Consider the following 20,644-nt stretch of genomic DNA (forward strand, 5'->3'; position numbering starts at 1 on the left):
ACATTTTGGAACGCGTTCACGGCATTGAACAACGAACGAGTAAAAAAGAAGCCCTTTCAAAACCAAGCCTCGAGGGCTGTCATCCATCACAGAAGTGTGAGAAAAAGAAAAGGACGCTCAGAAATTGTTTAGTTCTTCGTGCTTAATTTGTACGCTTTTATTACAAAAATTGGATTTCTTTAGGATTAAATTCGCCAAATTATGCCGGAAACCATTCACTGTGTGCTAGTTTTCATTTGCCTGATGCAGCTGGTGGCCTGCGATTTCAGTTGTCCATCAAAATGTGAATGCACCGAGGGGACTGATGGACTGAAGGTTTGTAAACAAAGACCAAAAGCGGCTTCGAGTTTGAACTACATTTTTGTAATCCTTGTTTTTAGGCACAATGCCAGAGCCAAATATACGATTTGAAGGAAATCGAATTCACGGACGTTGCGGAACAGTTGACACACATGTAAGTTATTGTTTCATCCCATAACCAGAACTAAGCATTTATAAGCTAAGGGGTTATCCATAAACCAAGTGGCAATGGTGAGTTTTTTTTTTCTTTGCGTTGTCTCCGGACGGCTAAGACCGCTCACGGTCCATCTCGCCTCAAAGGTGGGGTTTGTGCACAGACCTCGGTTATCAGGGATGGTATGCTCCTCACAGGCTTATTCTGCGCGGCGTGTGAGGTGAGACGAGTCGAATGAGGTGACAAAAGTCGACTCGCCCCATTTGATTTACATTAGTCGTCTCACGTCACGTGAGACGAAACCGTACGTCTCACCTCACACGCCGCACAGAATAAGCCTGTCAGTGTGAGTGCAAGTGTGCGCGGTTTTAATTTGTAATTTATTTATTGACGAAACGATACCCTGTTGGCGATGAAACCTTATTTCAGGTCAAGGAAATGCACATACAGATTTGATAAGAACATACTTAAGGCTTTTTACGGCATCATCAGCGTCGGCAGCCATGTTGGATATGAGGGTCGAAATTTCAAAGTGATAATTCTCTACCACCAAAGCGAATATTCATATGAAAAAGTATCATCCTATATGCTCACTCGCAGTGATTACGATGATACTTTTTCAGCTGCGTTGCTGCAAAATTGACAGTTTTTTATCACTTCAAAATCGCGAGGCAAACAATCATTGAAAAGCAAAAAGTCAATGATTCGTTTGAAAGCTTAGTGATGCATCATGACACCTTAAGGTGCTAGTAACTGAATTACAGTTTGCAAAGGTAACTATTTGTAGATAAAATCGTGAGAGATGTAACTAAAATCACAGTCTGCTTCTTCTTGGTTATAAGCTTCTAATGGACTCTTTGAAAGATGACATAGGTACTTGATTTTTGCTTGGGGAACTCATTCCCCTTTGATATGAAAATGAGCTGCACTGTGCACATTTACAGTGCGGAACGCCATCCCTGTCGGTCCATACAAATTTAAAAATTGGTGTATGAAAAAAAGACCACTACGGGAGGGATTTGGAATCCCCATAAAAATAACCACCTATGGACACTGGACAATAGAGTTAATAAACTATAGAGGACGAATGTCGCTGCTGTTCCCTTTGTTCTCGTTCGCAAACATCCCGGGTATCTATATCTGTCAAACTGCATACTTTTTCGCGTTGACACTTATATCCCTCCCTATCTTCGCCAGCAAGAGATGTTGCGGCGGCGACGCCAGCGACATTCTCCCTCTATAGTTTATTACCTCTATTCACTGGACAGCCACTTATCTGTGTACAAGGATGCATGTCAGTGTCTCCCAACCTTTTTTATGTGTGACTTTTTTCACTGAAAAGAAAAGAGGTCGTTCATAAATTACGTGACGAAACGGGGTGAGGAAGGCATGGCAAGTGCCGTTGATAAGTGGTATTCGTGGCCAATCAACCGCAAATTTGCTTGGAATATTATGAGAGCGGCGCCATGGTAGCGGTTTTGGACTTCTTGTCTTCTTTGTATGTAACGTAAAACCTTAGTAGGATTGATGTTTAAACTTCTATTAGTCCAATGACCACCGGTATTTATACCAACTAGTCCAATGACCATCGGTATTTATGGTTGACGTAGGTACCTAGACAAATAGATAAAAACTAGAACACTTATATCAGTTGGTAGACATTACAGTCGCTCCGATGCTACTACTTGTAGCTAGACACTACTTATTAGAGTGGGTCAACGTTGTATGGAGAAACTTTAAATTTGATCCTATCAACCAACCCGGAACACAGCTTTTTCAATCTATATTAGCGTCCAAAACAACTGTGCAAAATTTCGGAGCGATTGGTTGCGTCCCCGCATTCCGCATTGCGATTGAAATTTGTATGGAAAATAGTATGGAAAAACGTACTTTTTTGCATTTTTCTCATAAGTTGATTTTTTTGTCTAATACCATGTAACTAACGACGTTAAAGTATAGTCTAGGATATGCTTAAAAACTTTGCCGAAGACCGCAAAGTGATCCGACGCTTGTGGAAAAAGTTATTCGCCTGGTGTCACCACGTCGATGGTTTGGTCAAAGTCTCATTTATCTATTGTAAGCACAATGTATTCAACGCTCACTCTTCACTTGATTATAGCAATGGCAAGAGAAGTGCCACACAAATATTCCTATTATAACGATTTATAATAAGGAACATAATAATTGTAAAAATAACGTTTGATGAATCGCGTTGGTCACAAATTCATGTAGACCGGTGTAAATTCCAATGTGCAAAAATCAATCTGAATCGATTGGAAACGAGCCAACGTTCCACCAAACGTTATCACCATTATTTATGCTTTGATCGCGTAGCGTTATGGAAGAGACTGTTTTGAATAAACACATAATCCAGCGCGGAACAAACCGCGCGTAGTAAAAGATTAGTCAAGAGCACATATTTATAAACAAATCATTTGCTTTCCTCTTCCCTGATGCTACTACGGTTATGCTTGGCAATGGAACTCTAGCGCAAGATCAATGTCAATGTCAATTATTAAGCGTATGATACGCAGATCGCATACATTCAGAATATTATAGGGAATGAATGATCAAGTTATATTGAATGAAAACGTTTTCATATTCAGGATCAATCATGATCTTTACTACGCGTTTTCATATTCAGGTTCATTCATGATCCATATGATGCAAGAATTCTAGATGTGTGGTAGTACAGAAATTAGATCGATTCATGTAGGCATCTCCGGTAATACGCATACGTGAGATGAATTATGCGATCGAATTTGATATTGCGCAGTCAGATAAAGACTTGCCACTTATACATAAGCATTATGATTAAGCAATATTGTGAAACCCTATTAAACCAGACAAGCACCGCTAGGATAACAATTGTATGCAACTATCCATGCTCACCACCAAAAGTTAATCCAGGAAAACTCTAATCTATTGCAGAGGCTTAATTGCTGAAAAGATTCTTAACTCGGCCAAATTAATTGTAAGCAAGATTTGCTTGGAAGGTTTATAGCAAGATTATATGTATGCAAGTTAAAATCTTGATCGATCATGGCAAATTAATGATGTGAAAAGGATGAGCATACTTTCTGGACGGCACATATACAAATGGAATAGTTTTCCACAGGATCAGGAAAAAACATGTTAAAAAGAGGGTGCGAAAATGTCTGGAGAGGTCTGGACGAGGGTATATAAGGGGACCCCGTTTCATGAATAAAGCATTCGCGGTAGATTCTAGTACGAGTCAAGTCAGACTCTTTGTTTTGAAATATCCGAAACCACCTAATTCTCTTCGGGTAACCAGTCCCTTTTGGAGGAGAATTTTGTTTTAGAACTAGCCACAGAGTGGATCTCTTCGGGTAACCAGTCCCTTTTGGAAGAGAAGTTCAACCTTAATCCTCTTCGGGTAACCAGTCCCTTTTGGAGGAGGATTAACCCATCAGGGAACATTCAGTGAAGCTCTTCGGGTAGCCAGTCCCTTTTGGAGGAGGCCACTGACCTTGATGGTTATTGTCGTGAGAGTTTTTGAGGTACGGAAATTCTGTATCTGCTCGACGGCAATAAAGAGGAAATCCTTCGCTTCCTCTAGGTTGAACACTCCCTCACACCTGGTAACTTAGGCCAAAAATTGAGATTTTATTATTGATGTTATTCCTTTACATGTTAAACGTTAAGCACCACCGGGCAATCTGTAGAGTAATGCGGGGCAAAAGTTCGCACGGGGCAAAAGTTCGCAGTGGGTCTTTTTCTGAGCACGAGTTAAGAACCCAAACAAATTCGTATGGGTTCGACACATAAGCAGGCCAACTACTCGTCAATAAAAATTGGAGCGATTTCGTTATGGTTTGACAGAGTTATGCGAAAAAATGTGTTTCTAGGTGTGTTCCGTATACGGAAGAATTAGATCCTTAAGTAATGTTACGCTAGATTTTTGCTGTTTCCCATTGCCCGCATATCCCGCCATGTTAATGCTTCGCGTGTGTAGACTCGCTACCGCGCGCCCCATTCATGCCCGCGTATGAATGAGGCTGTGTAGAGGGAGAAAGATGAATGAAAAAAGGTACAGTTCTCGATAGACGATCGACAGGGACAGACGTGTTAAAGAAGCTATGTTATTCGCGTTAATTAGTTTAATAAATAGTAGTTAAGTGCAAACACAGTGTTCCTATTTCCCAGTAACCCAGTCCTAGTTCCGAAGAAGTGTCCTCCCGAAAGGCCGTAACGTGTATCGGCCACAAGACGAAGCGTCCAGCGAGGGATCCTTACCCTCTAGCTTCGAGTCCTCCTCCGAAAAGTGTTACAGTCCACTTTGCTCGTTCCCCCGGACGGAACATTGGTCCTACGATCCGGATACGTGGTCCGGTAGTGAAAAGTGTGTTACCCTCCCCGGACTGAGTTACTGGTGAAATCCCAAAGACAGACTCTAAGTAGTGAAAAGTGAATCCGGTGCGATACCGGAAGTGTGAAAGTGCTCGAAAGATGTCGCTCCTGCACAGCCCGAAAGCCACTCGCTCGGGAAAAGTGCATGGTGGCACAGACAAAGAAGAAAATGAAGAGGAAAACAACCAACAGCGCTCGGCCGGAGCGATGGATGCTCTGAGCCGGAAGATTAGTGTCCTGAGTCGCCAGCGCAAGAAGGCAGCTGATAAGATCAAGCGGATCGGAGGAATTGTGATCGACGACGACGCCGACGTATCCGTGCCGAAATTGAAAGTGTACATGAAGAATGTCGACGCAGCCTACAGTGAGTTTAATGGTTTCCACAATCAACTCGCTGAGATCATCCCGGATGAAGAGATGGAGGAGCACGACCAAGTGTACATCGAGTTCGAGAAGGACTACCACGAAGTGTCATCGTACATCGAAGAGATGCAGATGGACGCGGCGAAGAACGAAGCTCCTGAAATCAAGCCCCAAGTCATCGTCCAGCAGCAACCGCTGAAGGCACCTATACCGACATTCGACGGCCGATACGAAAATTGGCCAAAATTCAAGGCGATGTTCCTCGACGTGATGGCTAAGTCCAATGATACTGACGCCATCAAGTTATATCACTTGGACAAAGCTCTCGTCGGAACAGCAGCAGGCATCCTCGACGCCAGGACGATGAACGAGAACAACTACGCTCACGCGTGGAACATTCTCACGGAACGATTCGAAAATCCCCGTGTCATCATCAACACCCACATCCGTGGCCTCCTGTCTCTGAAGAAAATGACGAAGGAATCTCACCGTGAGCTGCGACAGTTGGTTGATGATTGCTCCAGGCACATCGAGAGCCTCCGTTACCTGAAACAGGACCTCCTCGGTGTGTCAGAACTGATCGTGGTGCATCTACTTGCATCAGCCCTCGATCCCGTTACTCGGAAGCAGTGGGAAGCAACCATCGTTCGAGGAACGCTTCCGAAGTACGAAGACATGCTGAAGTTCCTGAAGCAACAGTGTGACATCCTGGAGAATTGCGAAACGTCAGCTCAAGTCCCCACTCCTCGTGCGGAAAGATCGAACGTAAAGGCCGCAGATCCATCGAAGCCAAGTCCGAAGTCCAATCCGAAGATCCTTGCTGCTTCTACTAGCGGCGGCAGTGCTTCAAGCGAAACATGTGACTTCTGCGGTGAGTTCCACAAAAACTTCCAGTGTGAGCAGCTGCAATCCATGACCGTACCCCAGCGGGTCGAGAAAGCACGTTCCATGGGCATGTGCTTCAATTGCCTGAGGAAGGGCCACCGGCTGAAGGATTGTCCATCCGATCGAAAGTGTTTGAAGTGTCGCCAGCGTCATCATACACAACTCCATGACGAGACCAAGTTCAAGCCCGAAAGCAGGACTGCCGAAGAACCCGTTCCGTTGGATACCGCTCCGAAGCCTGTGGTGAAGGAAGCTCAAGCCAGCAGTTCCAGTGCCTCCACACCGCAAGGCGCACACAACGTGACGTCGTCGTGTTCGCTTCAGGCAGCACCGATCAAGAAAACCGTTCTCCTCCTGACGGCAGTGGTACACGTTTTCGATGCTCAAGGTAAGCCTCACTGTTGTCGGGTTCTGCTAGACTGCGGGTCCCAAGTACACCTGATTACGAAGGAGATGGCCGAACGCATCGGCGCAAAGATTTCATCGGCGAATGTGAAGATTTCCGGTGTCAACAATCGGACAACCACCAGCATGGAGAAAGCCACCGTCAAGTTCCGGTCCCGTTATAGTGACTACCGCGCCACGGTAGAGTGCGTCGTGACCCCGGCGGTGACCGGCAGAATTCCAAGCTCCCACATCGACGTGACCGATTGGTGCATTCCTCCCGGGTTCCAATTGGCTGATCCTGAATTCAACGTCCCTCAAGAAATCGATATGCTGATCGGTAATGAGCTATTTTTCAAGATCATCCGGTCCGGTCAGTATCGGCTGGCAGAGCACCTACCAGAGCTACGTGATACTCATCTCGGGTGGGTATTCACCGGTGAGCTGGAAGAAGCGTGTCAGCAAGGTCCATCGTATTCCCACACGATCACCGTCGAGAACGTGTATGAAGCCCTGCAACGATTCTGGACCGTCGAAGAAGTTGCCGATCAAGAACCCATCTCATCTGAAGAAGTAGAGTGTGAGAAGCATTTCCGCTACACACATGAACGCACCGACGAAGGAAGATTCGTTGTGCAACTCCCACTGAAGGAAAACGCCTCCCAGCTGAGTGACTGCAGGTCGGTCGCTTTGAAAAGATTCCACCTCCTCGAACAATGTCTCGTTCGGAATCCGTGTCTCCGAGAGCAGTACTTGCAGTTCATCAAGGAGTATGAGCAGCTCGGCCACTGCAAGCAAATAGACGAAAGCAGAGATCCTTCCAACGTCCAAAAATGCTACCTGCCACACCATGCTGTCATCCGTCCAGACAGCTCGACGACGAAGTGTCGGGTTGTATTCGATGCATCCGCCAAGCCGTCGCAGAATGCCCTCTCCCTGAACGATGTCCTCAAGGTAGGTGGTACTGTCCAATCCGATATTCTTGATATTGTCCTGCGTTTTCGAAAACACAAATATGCTTTCACGGCTGACATAAGTAAAATGTATCGCCAAATCGTGGTTGCTGCGATGCATCAGCCACTCCAACGCATTTTCTGGAGAGAGAGTCCCGAGCAGCCTCTGAAAGTATATCAGTTGACCACCGTGACCTACGGTACAGCGAGTGCGCCTTTCCTTGCAACTCGCTGCTTAGTTCAGTTGGCTGAAGATGGTCATTCCGAATACCCCCTGGGAGCATCTACCGTTAAGGAAGATTTTTACGTCGACGACATGTTGTCTGGCGACGATACGTTGGAAGCAGCGATTGAACGACAGAAGCAGGTGAAGGAATTGCTTGCTGGTGCTGGTTTCCCCATCCATAAGTGGTGTTCTAACTCTGACCTGATGTTGGAGCACATTCCAGAAAGCGAGCGTGAAAGTCCCAAGGCGCTCGAAGAACAAGGTATCAACACGGTCATTAAGGTGCTTGGTATTTTGTGGGACCCTCGAAGCGATGATTTCCTGTTCTCTATCAAATCTCCAAATTTCGATGCTGAATCCGAATCCAACACGAAGCGAAGCATATTGTCCGAAATTGCTAAGCTCTATGACCCTCTCGGATTCTTAGCACCCGTGATTGTTCTGGCCAAGTTACTTATGCAACAGCTGTGGCGTAGCAAAGTGGGCTGGGACGAGCCTGTCGAAGTAGAAATAGCTGAACAGTGGGCACAGTTGAAGGCGTCACTCGAAGCAACAAACAGGATGCGCATCCCAAGGCGTGTTCTAATTGACGGAGCAGTGTGCTACGAGCTTCATGGGTTTGCTGATGCTTCGATGTCTGCCTATGGAGCGTGTGTCTTCATTCGAAGCGTATTGGACGAGTCGGCGCAGTTACAACTCTTGTGCAGCAAGTCGAAAGTGGCACCTTTGAAGGAGATTACGATTCCGCGACTGGAATTGTGCGCTGCACTTTTGCTGGCGCGACTGGTGAATAAGGTGCTGCAATCAATCCAAATGCCGTTTCATCGTGTGGTGCTCTGGTCGGACAGCCAAATTGTTCTGGCCTGGTTGCGCAAATCCCCTGATCAGCTTCAAGTGTTCGTGCGCAATCGTGTGGCTGCAATCCGAGAAGAAACATCTGATTTCGAGTGGATGTACGTCCGGTCGGAGTTCAATCCGGCTGATATAGTGTCGCGTGGGCAGATGCCCAACGAATTAGTGAAGAATGAGATGTGGTGGCATGGACCAGACTTTTTAAGTGCAGTGAACTTTGAAAACAAGCCACTCGAAGAGATCAGTGAAGAAGACATTCCGGAGCTGCGTGCAACTCCAACAGTGCTACCTGCAATTGAAAAAGAAGAACAGTTGAAAGTGTTTTCAAAGTACAGCTCGTTCAGAAAGCTACAACGAGTTATTGCGCTGGTGCTGCGTTTCGCCAGCAACTGCAAGAAGAAGGATTCAGCTTCACGAGTGCATAAGACAATTCCTACCGTGGCTGAACTTCGACTTGCAATGGACATTATTGTGAAAGTGGTGCAACGTGAAGAGTTCTACGATGAGATTGCTCGAGTCGAATCGGGTGAACGATGTAGACAACTTGGTTCGCTGGGACCCATCCTAGTGAACGGTGTTCTGAGAGTCGGCGGACGCTTAGAGCATTCCAACCTTCCATACAATGAGAAGCATCCGATCATCTTGCCATCCCAAAGTCCCATCGTTCGCATGCTTATTCGTGCCCTGCATGAAGAGCATCTACATCTTGGACCGACTGGCTTGGTCCACGTGATTAGAAGAGATTTCTGGTTGATCAACGCTGCAGCTACTGTCCGTGGAGTAACCAGATCTTGCGTGAAGTGTTTCAAAGTCAAGCCTGTGGACACAAACCAGTTCATGGGAAACCTGCCATCCTGCCGCGTGACACCTGCGCCGCCCTTTTCCGTTACTGGCGTGGATTACGCTGGGCCGTTCCATATCAAGCAGGGCCTGCGCAAGGTGACTACCGTGAAAGGCTATGTAGCGGTGTTCGTCTGCATGGTGACTCGAGCCGTGCATCTGGAGCTGGTGTCAGACATGACGACCAGTGCATTCATCGCTGCGCTTCAGAGGTTCGTGAGTCGGCGTGGAATTGTCCATCAGCTACATTCCGACAACGGCACTAATTTTCGTGGTGCACATCACGAACTGAATCAGCTGTACCAGGCGTTTCAACAAGAGCAAGAGTCGAACCAAATCGCATCATTTTGCACGACCAAGGGGATTGAATGGCAGTTTATTCCGGCGGATGCCCCCGAGTTTGGTGGCATATGGGAAGCTGCAGTCAAGAGTATGAAGAGCCATCTAAAGAGAGTCGTCGGGAATTCCTCTCTGAACTTCGAGCAGTATGCGACCATCCTGACGGAAATTGAAGCGATCCTGAACTCCCGTCCGCTATTTGTGACATCAGCGCCGGACGGATCCGAAGTGATTACGCCTGCCCATTACCTTATCGGGCGTCCACTCACCGCTATACCAGAGCCGTCCTACGAAGATATTCAGGCAAACCGCTTGGATAAGTGGCAACACCTACAGATGCTGCGGGAGCATTTCTGGAAGGCTTGGTCCCGTGACTACCTGAGCAGCTTGCAGCCTAGAAAGAAAAATCAGAAGCTTGAAGCAAACGTGATTCCTGGAATGATTGTTCTGGTGCACAACCGGAATTTGCCCCCTCTACAGTGGAAACTGGGGGTCGTAACCAAAACCTTTCCTGGAGCCGATGGTTTGGTACGAGCCGTAGACGTGTACAGCGACAAGTCGACATTCCGTCGGCCGATCAACAAACTGTCAATCCTGCCGATAGAAGACAACAAGGCCTACTTTGGTGCACCTAAATTTTTGAAATAGACATTTCAACGCGGCGGTGAATGTTCCGTATACGGAAGAATTAGATCCTTAAGTAATGTTACGCTAGATTTTTGCTGTTTCCCATTGCCCGCATATCCCGCCATGTTAATGCTTCGCGTGTGTAGACTCGCTACCGCGCGCCCCATTCATGCCCGCGTATGAATGAGGCTGTGTAGAGGGAGAAAGATGAATGAAAAAAGGTACAGTTCTCGATAGACGATCGACAGGGACAGACGTGTTAAAGAAGCTATGTTATTCGCGTTAATTAGTTTAATAAATAGTAGTTAAGTGCAAACACAGTGTTCCTATTTCCCAGTAACCCAGTCCTAGTTCCGAAGAAGTGTCCTCCCGAAAGGCCGTAACGTGTATCGGCCACAAGACGAAGCGTCCAGCGAGGGATCCTTACCCTCTAGCTTCGAGTCCTCCTCCGAAAAGTGTTACAGTCCACTTTGCTCGTTCCCCCGGACGGAACAAGGTGTTTTGATAGAATTTTTGGAGCTTTTGGAATAAGAATTTGTAGTAACAGGAAGAAGAAGAATCTCATAACCTCTTGATGTCGGAGAATCGTTATTCCACAGTAGTTCGCGAGATGCACTCGAATAAACAATAAACTACTAGTGCTTCTTGCAGAAAGCGACATTGTTAAAACCTCGACAGTGGGGCAAAAGTTCGCAGTAGCTGTGGGGCAAAAGTTCGCACTAGATTTCTGAGTCTAGTACATCAATATAATTACAGAATCTTTGCAGCAATGGTAATTTCATATAGAATCTACTATATATGCATAATATGTGTAGTATGCACCCTGAAATCGTTACGGCAGAGGGTTTGAACTTAGTTTTGTAAGAAGATTGATTGTAAGGCAAACAATATGTTCACCCATTTAAATCAATAAATGAAAAATGGCTAAGAAAAACATTTTTAAACATTTTTCCCGTCATCCTCGTCGTGCCTTTTCGTATGTTTTTGAAACTCTTATGTTCATCTACTTTACCGGGGCCTTTCATAGCTTAGTTTGGAAATTCACAGTTATAATTCATCACCATACTTACGGAGATAAGATTCGATTACGGTCCCGTTCAACAGTTTTGCTGCATATTTGGTTATTTTTTCCATGTCTATTGTGCAACACGTATCTCTATGATTACCCCACAATGTATTTTGACAACTTCAGTAACGTGGAGCGGACCTGGTGTGATGGTTAAAGCACGTGACTATCACGCCGAGGACCTGGGATCGAATCCCACTCCCAACAAACTCACAATAAAAATGTGAGTTCTTCCTTCGGAAGGGAAGTAAAGCGTGGGTCCCGAGATGAACTAGCCAAGGGCTAAAAATCTCGTTGATACAGAAAAAAAAAACTTCAGTAACGCTGTAAAGGACAGCTCTTAGTTAATAGTTGTGGAAGTCTTCATAAAACACACTCTATACAAAAGCTGAACACCAGGTCGTAATCCAGTTGGGCCGTAATGCTAAGAACAAAAAAAAAACAGTTTCACGGCTAGAGTGAAAAGACGAACATGAATTAAAATGAAATAAATGAACATCACACCAAATAAACTACCCTGTACAAGGTGCGAACTTTTGCCCCACATAATGCGAACTTTTGCCCCCACTATGGGGCAAAAGTTCGCATTGGAGTACTTGTTTTAAAAATGGTATTACTAAAATTACAAAAGGAACACGAAAAAATCTAGTACTACGTTTTGAAGGCAACATGATAGGCACCCTTTTAACAAAGAAAAACGGTATTGTTTTCTTTTCGTTCAATAGTTATTTTGTGAAGTCTGTTAGGTGCGAACTTTTGCCCCGCATTACTCTACGTTATAACTTTTTTCACAAGTGTCGGATGACTTTGCGGTCTTCGGCAAAGTTTTTCGGCATATCCTAGGCTATATTTCAACGTCATTAGTTAAATCGTTTTAGACGAAAAATTTCAGTTAATGAGACAAATGCACAAAAGCACGGTTTCCCATATTAAATTCCATACAAATTTCAATCGCAATGCGGAATACGAGGAAGCAACCAATTGCTCCGAAATTTTGCACAGTTGTTTCGGACGCTAAAAGGAATCGAAAAAGCTTTGTTCAAAAAAATCGACTTTGTTGACCCAGTCTACTACATATCCCAGTAACTCCTACTAGTACGCTTTATCTCTAGGTACTAGCTTGAAGACCGTCAACCGGCACTGCTTTTTTACAGTCCAGCATATTGCACCGTACAGTACAGTACACTTTTGCCGCTAGATGTAATGTGGCTGGGCCAGCGGTTCTGACGCCTGTGTTGGGAGCGTCCATAAATTATGTAACCTCACTTTTCACCTGATCCTAAAACTTGCATTTTGGGAGAATTTAGATAACTGGAGATTTTGGATAACTGACACTGAGGAAGATTACAAGTGGTAGTCGAAATACGCGTATCTGCCAAAGGATAAGCAAAATAGGGAATTAAAAGGTACAAAACTGATAGATTACACTCATTCGAAAAAGAACAATTTAGTAATCAAATTGAAAAAAAGATGGAAATGGTTATTCTCGTCATTTTCTACAAATTACAAGCCTAATAAAAATGTACTATACACTGGTGATTGGGTGAATGATTGTATCATTCCGTGTATGCTCAAGATGATAGCATGTCGCATACCGAAATAATTGTTAAGGTTAAGGATTAGTCATTGATATCATCGTCATCATTGAAATTTCTGAAGCAGTTTTTTTCTTTCGAAGCATAAATGTTTACAAAGAAAATGTATTCACTGCATTTCATTCTGCGTTTGCAACACAGTGAATACATTTTCATAACGAACTGATTTCGAAATTTCAATGATGACGGTGATATCAATAACGATAATCCTTCAACCACGCTGTATCATATTTTTCTATGGGGGAAGGCAACTATGCAACCTAGGTCTTTATTCAGAGTTCTTCCACGTCATCGTTCCGGAAATGTCAAGTCATCAGCATACAATTGCCACTCACATCTCCTTGTTGCCGAGCTGCCTGAATGCGTAAGTTTTGACTCCCTGAAAAACCGGTTTTACCAAATTACTCTAGCCTTAATATTTGCATATTTCGAATCACTGCACGGCATTGCAGCTGAGGGGGCTAAATGCGCTCTATTTACGCTCATGAGGGTTCTTCAAACACGACCGACAGTGCCATTTATTTGAGTCTAGTTTACACACACAGCCATTAAACTCTACCGACTGCGCTGTTAACCGTTATGTGGCCGGCAAAATTTTGCTTTTTTCTACACCGTGTATTTTAAATGGGTGCTGGGTACCCGGGTACCCTGCCGGCCATATAAGGGTTAACATAAAAGTGATATTTTGTATGCAAACCGGATTCTGAAAATGATCAAATTATTTTCTTTACAGAGATCTGAGCCGGAATAAGATATCCTCTCTGGATGGCAAAATATTTCACAACATGACTCGGTTGAGATCGTTAGATTTATCGAACAACGCCATTCGAAGGATCGATTCCGGCGTATTGAGCAATCTGCTGGCAATGAAAAAACTCAATTTTTCTCAAAACCAGATCGTGTCGATCGAGCAAGGTGCATTTGACAATATGCCAAATCTTAAAATATTGTGAGTATTCTCTGGTTTTTGATTCCCCTTTTTCTAACAAACATATTTGCTCATACAGGGATCTTTCATCGAATCCGTTGGCGTGCAATTGTGACCTGCTCTGGCTAGTGCCGTGGTCCATGAACGCATCCGTCAAATTGCAACCAGCTCCTAAATGTGGTACCCCGTTTAAGAATATGCTTCTGAAGAAGCTCCGGGTAGGAGTCGATCTACATTGCGCCTCTGCAGGAGAGGCCCCTATGTTGCAATTGATTCCTAGCGTGGACCAGGTCCTGTTCCAAGGCGATCCGTTGCGTCTACGATGTAGAGCTCCTCGTCTGGCCGTGGGTAGCGTTCGAGACTCAGAGGACATTCACATACGGTCGCATATATTCTGGGGCTGGTCAAGCACGAGGACCACAGAAGACCCACTGCAAGATATTGTCTTTCACGAACCGCTGAAGCTGTTTCCATCGTCTACTATTAGCACGCGACCGCTCTCCGACGGCGGAATACTGGATTCGACTTTGATCATACCGCAGGTAAAAGCGAACCACAGTGGCACGTGGGATTGTCGATTGGTCACCAGTTCGGCAAGTTTTTCAAAGAGAATTTCGGTGATAGTTATATCGAACGAAACACATTTTTGTCCGGAAACATACACTCACGACAGCAAGGGGTCTTACTCTTGGCCTAAGACGATCACCGGAAGGACGGTACACTTACCGTGTGCAAACGATGCAGGTACTACCGTACCTTATGCGTACTATACGTGTACAATGAACGGAACGTGGATTAATTTTGACGCTACCAGCTGTGCTTACGTATTGGAAAGCACTCGTGTTCTGGAACAGTTTTCAAAAACCAATCTCTCGGGGAACATTCTGGAAAGTGCGCGTTATTTAAGAAACTATTCCCATACCTTGCTGGCGAAAAACGTAAATGCGCTTGATTTAGTTTACCTAACTCGAACTATAGAAAACTTCGCTAGGGAAACAGACCACGATAAGGATTTGGGATTCGTTTTGATGGATATTTTCGTTCATCTTTTGAAGTATAGTTCCAACGCTGCTTCCTTTATTGAAGCACAAAAGGAGGACCGTTCCTGCCAGAAACTTTTTTATTCCTTTAAATCCGTTGTATTTAATTTGCCAGTATCCGTGTTGAGCAAAGAGAACATACAGGTAGAGTTGTTTGAAATTCCCTTTCAGGGAAGTACAAATGGGTTCTCCTGCACTGGCATCAGTCACAACTCCAAAATGAGTCCCCTTAAATGCAGCATCATCTCAAAACTTCCCCAGTACACTTTCAACGAAAGAAACGTAGAAGTTTCGCTCTTTACGTCATTTTCAAAGCCATTTGTTAATCAGTATGCCTCGACCCGTATCATGATCTCCATATTCGACAGTAGTTTGCTATTTCCAAATTACGATCCGGAATATCGAATAACTTCCAAGGTGATTCTGCTGGAGCCCATGCAAATAGGTATTGATTTCTCGCACAATACCACAGAGAACACCGACATTATTCTCGTGTTGAAAACGGCTCTTTATCATGACGAAATAAGCAAACCAATACCGGTTATTTGGGACCCTCTGTTGAACGATGGCCTTGGCGGGTGGAGTAGAAAGTTTTGCTTTCAAAACCATTTGTTTAACCGAGCACTCATATTTTCGTGCAAAAAGTTTGGCGTTTACGCCGTTATGCAAAATGTGAAATATCTCAACGATTTTTTGGACAACGAAGATGCCGGCGCTAGTTTTAGGTACAGCGAAATAGGCGTATACGTTGGCAGCGTGGCTTTATTTGTAGCGTGTTTTTTCAACATCATACTGTACACGACATTCGCCTCAAATATCCGAATGAATGTGCGCAAACGGCATTGCTTGATAAATCTTTGGTTGAGTTTATCGGCGCTGGCTTTCCTTTATGCATTCGGAATACATCTGACGGAGGATTTCAAGGTGTGCGAAATAGTTGGGCTGTTGATGCATTATTTTACATTGGCTACTTTGCTTTGGTACACCACGCTGTTGTGCAACTTTTATAAAACAATTTCTCGACGGAGAAATGCGGCTCAGGAAATAGACACCGTTGCCTCGTCCATCACTAGCACAAACGAAGTGACGAAAAAAAGCAAACCTCTTTTGGGTTTATACCTGGTAGGATATGGCATATCTTTGCTAATTGGAACAATAGGAGCGGTGAACCTTCAAGACTATTCGTCGTACAATATTTGCTTTATAACAGAAACTCCCGCTCTTAATTCAGTTATATTTCCGACAATCATTCTGATAGCGTTCCTAGTTGTATTGTTTCTAGCCGTAATGTGTACTATTAAGTCGAAATACGTTTACACAAACACCAGTTCATTTTCGGAAATAACACGTGACTGCCAGCAGCAACAGAACAGACTGAATCCGGCGACTACTGAAGGTAGTATGTACATGGACAGTTGCTCATTTTCAACTTGCAGTACTCGTGCTCAACATATAGAATATTTATCTCAGCTTAAAGTTAAACTAGCTTTACTCGTATTGATTATTTTAACCTGGTTGGCAGCTGCCACGACCTCATATATGACGACTAAAAACAGGAAGCAAAATGAAAAACTTTTTAGTATTATTTATGGAGCTCTGGCGTCCATCCTTGCCTTGTCGATATTATACTTCTATTGTTTCGCGCGCAGTGACTTCAAACTGATGTGGTTCACCATCAGGCAACCAGCACTGTCAAATCACACCACCAATATTAGCACTTGTTATCATTCAACAAAAGGTCCCACACGCATTTACAGTGAATTAACTGCAGTTAAACCTATCGGAACCGTCATTCCTAGCGCCAGTGCGGTATATTACAAGAAAGAAACCAATACTGCATCTATATACCATGCTCCTCGCGTTGAGGTGTTTTTCAATGCTAATCAAAGTCATGTAGCACGTAAATTCTTTCGGAAACAAAAAAGGCTGGCTCGTCAACGGCATTTTGACCTCGGTAAAACGGAATCTTCGGAAAGACCTGACCAATCCGACGATTCTTCTCAGTTCTATTTTGTACAGTCACCTCATGCAGAAACTACTACACATGAAGCCCATATGAATGAACTTACGCTCCGCCAGGAACAAAAAGCCGTGAATAACAAAGTTTGCTACTATCCTAATCTACTTTCGGACAGTTGCAACGAAAGTGATGCTGTTGTCGACATCAACAGCACACTGAATGTTCGATTCATAAAACTGACTAATAATCCAGAAGTATGTACGGATTCAAACCTTTATACAAACATAGTCAATAAAGAAGAAGAAACCAACAAACTAGATGATACTTTAATAAACAATCTGAATGAATGCAAACCGTGTCCTATCTACGAAAATAATTTGCCTTTTGCAACAGCTGAACTTAATGTAAATAATACAAAAATAGAAGAAAAACCGAGTCAAAGTAGTGCAAACGAATCTCGAGAAACAGGAAAACATAAATCCAGATCTTTGGACTATCTTTCCCAATATGCAACGGAAGTGCTACCATCCAAAGCGGATACACGGTGTGCTTCAACTTCTACATTTGGCCACCTAAACGGTGCTAAAACTCTTCCCATAAACTTTGTAAATCGCACTCATGGCAGTGGTCCATTTTTGCCCCCATTAAGCATGTGCGAACTATCGGGTTCTTTACTATCGACAAATTCAGAGCAAAACTTGCCCTACAATCCTGACAATACTCCAATCGCAGAGTTCAAGTCCACAATAAATGAATCGAAAGATCTTTCGGATAACACCGCCCGAGGAGGCACCCATAGGCATACGCTGTTTTGCAGCCCAACTATGTTCAGCGATTTCAAGTATCAAAACTCTGAAGTCAGTCTTCGGAGTCAAGATTATTATGCACCTCAACCGGAGAAAGATGATCTCAACTATAGGTTTAGTGATATCGATGACGATAGCTCATCTCATGGTAGCCAAAGGTCGATCGATGAACTGTATGAATTAATTAATGGGAATTTCCCAAACATTAGACCAACTGCAGATGTTGCTTCTGGAGAGCATCTGATGTCAAGTGAAAATTTAAACAATCATCATCAGAAGCAATTGAAAAATCGACATTTGTACGCAAACACGATCCCTAAATTATAGCATAAGTCCCAAAAATTCATGAAATCATGTGCCAATTTATTTTCGTAGATCAACTATCTAATTTATTTCGATAGAATATGCGACTGGTTACTGCATACATATTTTTTGCTGATTTTTCGTAACTGTTTCAATTGGATCTTTTTTAGATTACAAACTACTACAGAACTTGCCCACGGTGACGTCATACACCAACGAACAACAAGATGTAAAACGGTAACTGCGGGTCGTGATGACAAGAATCACTGTGAACATCCAGTGAAGTTTCGGTCGCTGGATGTTCATAAATGTGTCATTTCAAGATGATCTACCCACAATACGGGAATCAACAATGTTCTTAAATGTTCTTAAAGTCAGATCGGACCATCTGTTTTTCAATGATTTCGAGAAAATGTCCTGCAAGCACTTGAAATTTCAAATCTCTGGCATTATTTTCAGAAATACTACTATCCTTTTATGTAATGACACATCTGCATCAAAATAACGTCGAAAAGTTCAGGTTTAACGAATTCCTCAGCTTATCGCATAGTTCACTCTGACTGAACACCGACTAAATATGTATACATATATGTAAAATATTGGTATAATAGGTTGTTTCATTACCGAGATATCTTACAAAAAATACAACACGCAATAATATATGATTTGATTTTTTTTTTAATTATTTGAGGTAAATTTGAACAAATGTTACATACTGATACAGTATGTCAAATAATTTTTAGGCTATTTGTCAACCAGCAAATAAACCTCAGCAGCAAATAAAAGATACAAAATTTCCAAATATGTTTGCGAAGTTTCTTTATAATAGGTCGTTTGGTAATTGATGGGATTAGAAGCAAAAGGGTGTAAGTAACAAAAACCCACTTTCGAATAAATGAGGTTAAAATGTTTCCACCAATTTTTCATCCCATACAAAATGTATAGAACTCAGAAATCTACCCAATTTTCGCCGATTTATTGTATTTTTTCTAATAATCGTAAAAATAATATTAAAAAAAGTTCCTAAAAGCATTAAGGACAAGATATTTGGAGTACATAGCCCAAAATTTCTAGAGCACCGTTGAACGGATTTGGATAAAAATGCATCACGCTAATTGTTCAGTGGTTGTCAACAGCGTGATGCATTTTAATCCAAATCCGTTCAACGGTTCTAAAAAACGGTGCTCTAGAAATTTTGAGCAATGTACTCCAAATACCTTGTCCTTAAATCTGAAGAATTTTTTGACATGCTTAGCTCAAAATCGACAAAATGGTCACTTACACCCCTTTGCATCTGGGCCCCTCAATTGAGATTCATTCAAATACAACCCACATATAAATAAGGCTATTTTGACAGAATATTCAAATACAGTTGACTCTACATCTCGATATTGAAGGGACCATCGAGATAGGGAGAGATCGAACTCAAGAACCAATTTGTAATGCACACTTGATTGAAAAATCGTCCGTTACTAGGAAAAACCGTTAACAAACAGTTGTCACTTTGCCTTCCCAGAATGTTTTGTACCTAAGAAACGAGATCTAGCAACCTGTAAAAACGGGCATATCGACATATGGAGAAAAAATCTAGAACAAAAACGAACGCGATCGCATCGAGATAGAGAGATATCGAGATAAGGAGATATCGACATGTAGAAAGGTAAAATGTATGCAGATTGAAGGGACCGACCAAACCATCGAGATAGGGAGAGATATCGAGATGTAGAACATCGACATGTGGAAAGTCGACTGTAAATAATTTTCAACCGATTTCTCATCAGGTTTAACACGAAACAACGAACACCGTGAAATAAAAAAAAATACAGCGAAACTTTTGATAAGTGTAAGAAGGGTACTATTCTGCCGTGTGCAGTTGTCCCATGTTCTAATGAAAACCCTACACCATCGTTGGACTAATTCGGGATTTTCATATGGAACTGATATGCAGATACATGCAGTATGTATGTTTGTATTATCAATGCCTATTTAGCTCAATAACGTTTGCAAAATGGTTTTGGTAACCATAAATCGATTTTTTTTCTGTAAAAAAATATGCTTTGTAACCAGAGTGTGTTGTATATGCGTGTATGGCAAAAGCACTTACGAGTGTAAGGCCGACTTTCCTCTGCAATAAGAATGTTGCAACCGAACAGCACATACAAACAGACAAGGCTCTTGGAACAAGCTATGTTCACTTATCTGTGCAAATATGATCAACTTTAATTTAGTAAAACAGCATGTGAACAAGACTGATAATATAATAAACTTGTAGGTGTTTTATAATACTCAGAACTAACTTATTTACGAAAGAAACTCCAATCTCCAATCCCAAATTTAAGCGATGACATTTTTACGCCACTCCGTCCCCCGTTTATGAGATGCTTCTGTGGCCTACGTGCAAGACAAAAAACTACTTGTAGAGAACACTCCTGTTGTTTTTTTAAATAAAATAAGTGGAACGATCTTATCCTTCGAGACTAGTAAAAGCGTACGTGCCTAGTGTAGAATATGACCTACATGAACACACTTCACTGTTATGAAAGAGCTATTGGTAAGAGGTTACAAGCTTACAATAGCTATAGTAGAGTAGGGTGAGGCGGGGCAAGATGGGTCACCTAAGGATGGATCACCATAACTTTGTAAATACAAATC

The 20,644-nt window shown here is 43.1% G+C and overlaps 1 protein-coding gene across 1 annotated transcript; it reads left to right on the forward strand.

Moving 5' to 3' along the window:
* Positions 1–65: 65 nt before the first annotated feature.
* On the forward strand, positions 66–20,277 carry LOC109405484 (adhesion G protein-coupled receptor A3). The gene is made up of 4 exons (XM_019678572.3): positions 66–315; positions 381–454; positions 13,689–13,904; positions 13,963–20,277. The coding sequence occupies exons 1-4, from the start codon at positions 202–204 to the stop codon at positions 18,014–18,016; spliced, it is 4,458 nt and encodes a 1,485-aa protein (XP_019534117.2). The 5' UTR covers positions 66–201; the 3' UTR covers positions 18,017–20,277.
* The last annotated feature ends 367 nt before the right edge of the window (positions 20,278–20,644 follow it).

The sequence above is a fragment of the Aedes albopictus genome, chromosome 1, assembly GCF_035046485.1.
Source record: "Aedes albopictus strain Foshan chromosome 1, AalbF5, whole genome shotgun sequence".
Taxonomy (NCBI): Eukaryota; Metazoa; Arthropoda; class Insecta; order Diptera; family Culicidae; genus Aedes; species Aedes albopictus.